At 36.8% G+C, this 7,237-nt stretch overlaps 1 protein-coding gene across 3 annotated transcripts; it reads right to left on the bottom strand.

Moving 5' to 3' along the window:
• Window positions 1-3,185: 3,185 nt before the first annotated feature.
• On the bottom strand, window positions 3,186-6,168 carry LOC132614022 (F-box/kelch-repeat protein SKIP11-like). Of its 3 annotated transcripts, none has more exons than XM_060328356.1 (2): window positions 5,881-6,168; window positions 3,186-4,732 (listed from the first exon to the last, which is right to left on the bottom strand). In XM_060328356.1, exon 2 carries the CDS (start codon window positions 4,654-4,656, stop codon window positions 3,370-3,372), a length of 1,287 nt encoding a protein of 428 aa, XP_060184339.1. In that variant the 5' UTR covers window positions 4,657-4,732; window positions 5,881-6,168; the 3' UTR covers window positions 3,186-3,369. The 3 variants fall into 3 exon arrangements, with proteins under 3 accessions (XP_060184339.1, XP_060184340.1, XP_060184342.1); XM_060328357.1 differs by having other exon boundaries at window positions 3,186-4,729; XM_060328359.1 differs by having other exon boundaries at window positions 3,186-4,722.
• Window positions 6,169-7,237: the final 1,069 nt, after the last annotated feature.

Raw genomic sequence — 7,237 nt, 5'->3', positions numbered from 1 at the left:
TTTGTTGTTTGTTTATTGCCTTCTCTTTTATGATCTTTCTGCATATTCTCAGTTCAAGAATTTCTTTTCACTCTGATCTATCTTAAATTAAACTTGTTCATGCATCCCTACTGAAAATTTAATAACATCTCATATATTTCAAAAATTATGTGCCCTACGTTCTAATGACAAAGAGAGGTCTCATTCACTCAATATCATGAACTTCATAGAAAGAGAAGAGATGTCACCACCCATGGTAGCTCGTCCATCCTCTCGTGTTGAAGATTCCCAACATTAGCATTAGTTTGGGCAATAACAAAGCCTACAAATACGTCTATAGCGCGTTGCATGTCACGAAGAGTCTGATCTGGTTCTGGTTCTGGTTCACCCTAAATAAGTAGAGGGACTTCATCTACCACCTCCAAAACTCCGCATTCCCTGGAGCTCCAGGTACATAGCGTGGTTATGATTCCCTTGCCACTCTAGGACGATGACCCCTTAGCCTAGACTGTGGTTGTGTTGTGGCCCGTCAGAAGCTGCATCTGGAATGACTAGGACCCTACTGTTAGCATTCACTAATCGTATGCTTGCCATATTTTTAGAATATATAATCACACGTGTCAATCTGAATTCTTTCCTAAATCGGGCTCTAATTGCATGATCTAGAATAATATGAATGAAGTGGAACATTTCCAAAATGATCTGGTAGGCTTGTAGCCTCCTTATTATAAGTGTGGCACATAACATACACAAAATGAAATTCTACTAGAAACGTTTCCATGATACCCTTGAACATACTCTAAACCTACTGATTTGAAGTTGTCACGCCTGAAGTTAGGAGTAACATGATCGGTATCTAAATACTAAGAAAACTTTGTAGACCTGTCTACCCATTTTCAAAACATTTATTTCTTTAACATAGCACAAACTGTTGGGCTAAAACGGCCCAAAGATAGTCTTAATATGATGTGATATTGTCCGCTTTGGGCCAAGCTCACATGGTTTTTTCAAAAGGCCTCACTTCATTAAGATAAATAGTTCTCTTTTCTTTTCAGCTATCAATCTGGTGTTGTTGGGCTAAAACGGCCTAAAGATAGTCTTAACATGATGTGATATTGTCCGCTTTGGGTCAAGCCCGCACGGTTTCCCCAAAAGGCCTCACATCATTAAGAGTATCTAACTCCTTATAAATAGTTCACTTTTCTTTTCAGCTATCAATGTGGTACTTTGTTCACACACCCAGTACAAACATTCTTGGTAGCATTTGTCTTAATAACCTCATCATAATTGAAAAATATAAGTTAGGCTCATAGTCTGCTAAGTACTAAATAAAGTGATAAATATCAACATACGTAAAATATAAACCCCTTGTACAAAACTACACCCCCACGGTATGTCAATGGAACCTTTATGAACATACATGGGAGTAATGGCATTAAAAAGAGTAAAGTAACTAAGTAAGCTCTCACATGTAACATAAGCGGGGTCACCAAAAGTAAGTCAACTGAAGGACACACCTACATACATCTTCAGCTGAAAAGATGTAAACTATTATTTTGTAGATTGATTATAAGAACAACTCTTAAAGGGGAGGAAAAAGTTGTGAACAACTGAATAATACATGCAACATTTACCTACATATCACAATTGTAACTAATTTATCATGGTAGGTAGAATGAACAATGAACAGTATAAAATCTGTTGGTCCATCATAATTTGTTAACAATTGAGAATCATACACTGCTTTGTCTGCTAATGGTCAATTGAGCAGGCTCATTATCTCTACATATTATCACGTCCCCAACTACTCTTATAGGCAGAGTTAATGTATGCCCAATAGCAAACAAGCTCTGCCAACAAATTTCTTAAGTAAAGGTTATTTTCTTAAAGAAAATTTAAGCGAAGCCATAAAATGAAGACAAAAGTACAATCCATGCAAACTTAATAAAAAATAGAACACACTGAAAGCAAAAAACTTATATGGGCGACCTATTCTTACCATACTTCCACTGATGAAAACTGCCAATCTATTCTTTCTTTTCTCCTTTAACCATTCTTCATTTATTTACGACATATACTCTGCTAAGATCATTAAACAAGAAGAAAAAAGATGCGTGCAACAGTTGGAGAATACTTGATTTTGCTCTGAACCAAAGTTATACAATTCCACTAGATTTTAGGATTAATAATACATATGTACATATATATGCGCGCAGTTCACCATGAGTCTCACCAATGAAAACTGGAACTCAAGAGATAAATCGACTTCACTAATCTGAGGAAGATATCTACACTTGTGAAACATCTTTTGAGGATTTCTCACAGTAAATATGTTACCAACATGTTTATATGAATAACCTGCCGTTTAAGAAATGCACATATGCCCTCTCTATCATTTTACGTTATGCACAAGTGCCCATCTTTTCCGGCGAGGGCATAAATCATGTCATTAACCACAAGTATAGGCATCAAAAAAGCATAAATGGGTAATCTATATTCACTTTACGACTTGTACTGGCAAGCATAGTCGAACTATAAAACACGAAAGTGGAATCCGCACAAAAGGCCAAGTTCCCGGCTGATTATGTACCAACTGTTAGCCAGCTTGTCATCAAATTCCAAATCAAATTAACCTTTCATAAAACCTGGCCTACCATCTATGAACACATATTCTTCTCTCCACGAAAAAAGCAAAGACATGATTTATGTCAAAAACTATGTGATTGGTGCAAAGATCTTTCCTCTAATTACCATCGTTCACAGATCTAAACACAAATTATCATGTAAGCATCAGATATTGAACAAACAAGCCTTTAATGCACTATCTGTCACAATAAAACAAATAAAGCTCAAAATAACACAAACGAAAACTGAAAGTAGAAAACAAACAAGTGCTAATTTCTAAAGGTACCAATTATGGCAAAAGTAACCTCAATCTGTAGCCTTTGCAAACAAGAATAAATTCATTTAGTGTATAAACCGAGATGTCAAAAGAACATCACTACAGAACCTTATTTCTCTTCCTCAACAATGTCAAGAAAAATAAAGATCACAGAGAAAACCAAAAAAGACTACCTTCTATGATTCTTCGAGTTATTATTTTACCTCTGCTATTTTGATCGCCACCTTTGGAGTTTTACGCAATTGAATAGTTGAAAGGAACTACCAGTTGAAGTTTAAAAGGAAAACAAATTGTACTCAGGACCTTCTAAAGAACATAATTCTATTGAATATTGGGTATTGTTTGATAATCCTCCACTATGAAATGATAAAACAAAGAAGATTTTGAAAGAGAAAAGGTTACTAGTTGGCAAGAATCTTGTTGCCCCCGAAAACAATTCTGTATCTATTAGCAAAAATCGCTGCTACAGTACACATGGGGTTGGAAATTCAGCAACCCATGACAGCACAATTATACACAAAGCTACTAGATATGACCTTTCGTCCAAGCAAGTTCCACTTTGGTGGTCCTTCACTTGGAACCCATGCATTCACTTCGATATGACCTTCGCCCATGGCTCTAGGCCCTCCGATTACAATGAGCTTATCACCACAAGCTCTAAAAGCCAAACCCCAACCATTCATGGAAGCTGCTCTTTCAGGCAATCTTCCTATGCTAACCCATGCTTTATTTTGCTTGTCGTACTTCCTCACCGCCATGTCGGCATAATCAGCAGCATACAAATCATTATTTACAACTGCCACCAAAGGAGGTGCTTCAGATGCAGCAGGCGTATCTGCATCAGCTCGGACAGGAGACATGCTCGGGATTTCAGTCCATTTTTCTGTTTCCATATCGTATTCCTCTCCACAATTCAATCGTGAAATTGACTCAGTTCCTCCAATGCCTCCAATTACATAAAATATTTTGTCCATGAATACCGCAGAACACATCTTACGCGGCTTATTCATGCTTGGTAAAGTCTTCCACGTTCCCTTCTCTGAATTGTAAAGTTCCGCTGAGCTTAGGATTCTGCCCCGTGAGTCACAACCGCCAGCTAGGATGGCGATCTCCCCGAGGCTGGCAGAGCCAAACAAACACCTCGGTGCATTCATTTGCATTCCAGATGACCAAGTGTTTGTCAGTATACTGTAACGATAAATGACATGTGACAAAATCTCCTTTCCAAACACGAGCAGCTCTGTGCCAACTGCCAAAGACTCCTTATCTGAGAACACAAAGCATTCATTGGGATCCATTGATGGTAGATGCATCCAACGGGAACGAGTGGGGTCAAAAGCTTCCCATTCAAGTAGCTGGCAAGAAAAATAAACCCAATGCTCAACCACATCATTTTGCCGGCGCAATCTGTAAAGCTCCCCACTCGTAATTAATGAGCGAAAGCTAGTATTCAAAGATGCAATAGCGCCATAATCAGATCTGGAGCAATGAATGAGACAGCTAATCGAGTTGTCTCGGCCAATCACAGGTATAAGAGAACTCGAATCAGAATTATCTGCAGTACTATGTTGATTACCAGCTTGGTCATCTAGAGCGCCTTCTCCGTTGGGAGAATCAGATCGCTTGCGTTGCAAAACTTCATTCTCCTGATTATTTTCCAATGGCCTTTTACCGCGCTGAACTTCAATCCTATCAACACTGTAATTCATGCAGGCTGCCCAGTTGCTTTCTCTTGGAAAATCCCTCGGAACCAAACAAGACAGGTCTTCCAACATGTCGTCCAGGTTCAACCTGGAAAGAAGAACCAATACCACGGCCTAAAAATGCTCCTCGTCACCAAGCTGATATCTCCTGAAGAAAAATTGACATGCGAATCAGAGAATTCGAAATAAGAATCCGTCGAAACACAGACAGAAACCTACTGAATTCTAGGAAACTGAATTACAAAATTCTCCCTCATCAAAGCACAAGAAAAGAAATCTCTAAATGTATTTCCATCGACATCAATTTCATACCAAAATAAAGCAATCCCAGTAAAGCCAATATCTTATACCAAATAAAGCTAATCCAGATAACGCAAACGGAAGGACTAGCCACGAGAGGAAAAGATAAAAGTAAACATCCGACTACGTGGTCGTTTAAGAACAGGGAATAACAATCCAGACAAAGTGATTCCTACAAAGATTTGATTCTTCAATACACATCATAACTACAGAAGCCAGTACACCCTCAAAAGACAATCAAATTCTCCAGAAACGACAAATACAGATAATCAGAAACACCTCAAAGAACCAACAATCAATCAATTAGCATGAAAGAACAAAGACTAACAATACAGATTAAGTAACTTCTTATAAAAAAATAATTTTTTTAATAAATACAGTAACTAATGAATATCAGTAGATCCTCCAAGACGATTGAATGGCACGAAATTTACAGACTTAGAATCAAAAGCGCCCTAAAAGTTGAAGCTTTCAAGAAAATGAATAACAATCCAGATAAGTGACTTCCACAAAGATTCAATACATATTATAACTGACCCAAAAGTGACATAGAAATTGAAGCTTTCACTCAAAGAATAAGTGAACTCCACAAAGATTCAATTTATCAAGAAAATGAGGGATACCCTTTATCAGAAACACCCAAAAGCAACATAAAAACTTCAACTTTGGATCAAATGAGCAAGCAAGGATAAAAATATATAATCCAGATTAAGTGACTTCCACAAAGATTCAATTTTTTCAATTCAAGAAATGAGAGATACCCTTTATTAGAAACAGCCAAAAGAGACATAAAAACTGAAACTTTGGATGAAATGAGAGCATGCAAGAATTCACCGACCCAGATCTCTTCTTTCAGATCATAAAACACCCATTCTTGCATTCATTTCAATCACACTAATTCTATTACATCTCTTTATCACTTATAAAATAAATAGAAAAAGAAGAGATTGCAAACATATGAAAAGGGCTTTTACTTATGAATTGGATAAGAAGTACCTGATTAGATTTATTTATGTCACAACAACAACAACAATCACTTTCTCTATGTACACATCTTCAACTTAAAATTCTACTCTCTCTCTCTCTCTCTCTCTCTCTGTGATTCTGTGTATAAAGGGGGCCTGAAATTTTTTACTCTCTGTTTTTATTAATTTTTGTGATTTGGGTTGTGGGTTTCAAGTATTAGTTTGTTCTCTTGGATTTTCTGTGCAACCAAAGTAGACTCTGTTGGCTTCCGCTTTAGAGGACTCTTGTATCTCTCTTCCACCCCTTCCTATGCCAACTATTGTTAAATAAATAGAGATAATAAAAACAAATAAATAAAACACTTCTAAGTATTACTTTTTTGAGTTTTCAATCTGAAATACGAGTGTTTGTGTTTTTTTACCTAAATTATCACTAACTATTTATCAAACATACTTCAACTAGCATCCGATGTGCGTGGTGTACATTTTTTTGTTTAAAAATGATGTCAAATGGATAATTAGACGAATTAATTTAAAAATTGAAAAAATTAAGAGATATGCATGAAAAACACATCTGAAATATCACTTTTTTTGCTAGTTTTCAGCACTATCAGACACTAGTCGAGGTGAGTTTTGATAAATAGTTGGTGATAGTTCAGGTAGGAAACGCAAACACTTGATAGTTCGGGTGTGTTTTGACAAATAGTTGATAATAGTTCATGCAGGAAACGCAAACACCTGATAGTTCATGCAGGAAGCTCACAAAAAAAGTGATACAGGTGTGTTTTTTAACCATTAGCTCAAATAAATAACACCAACATCAATATACTCATTATAATACCACAAGTGATAAGATGTGGGAGAGTAGGATGTCCATAAATTTCATCTCTACATTTGTGGGGTAGAGGGGTTGTTTCCATAGACCCTATACTCAAAGGAAAACTTCTAAATAAATATTGTTTACTAAAAAAATAAAAACCGTTCAATCCACATAACAATTTTTTACATACTCAAATATAGACAGCTGGGTATGTGTTTATGCATATGCTTTTTACCATTGTGTGTAGGGAAATTACATAACACCACCCCCCCCCCCCACGTATACTCGGATTAATTATGACGCACTCAATCTTTGCGGGCGATTTATTACCCCATGACCTTATTTTTTTCTGTATTTTTGTACCCTTTTTCGGCCATTTTCGTGTCAAACAGAAGTAGCAGCGCGTGAGGGTATAGAAACTGCTTAAAATCCAACCAAATACACCTCAAATCTCAACCAAACAACCCCAAATTTCAAGTTTCGAATTCCTCTTGACGTTTCAATTCTTTTGAGATATTACCCATTCAAATCGGAGTTCGTTTGCGGCAACCTGGAGCTTTGAACTCAA

Source organism: Lycium barbarum, chromosome 10 (assembly GCF_019175385.1).
Source record: "Lycium barbarum isolate Lr01 chromosome 10, ASM1917538v2, whole genome shotgun sequence".
Taxonomy (NCBI): domain Eukaryota; kingdom Viridiplantae; phylum Streptophyta; class Magnoliopsida; order Solanales; family Solanaceae; genus Lycium; species Lycium barbarum.
Note: the sequence above shows the minus strand (reverse complement) of the source record. Positions and strands in the feature narration are given on the sequence as shown.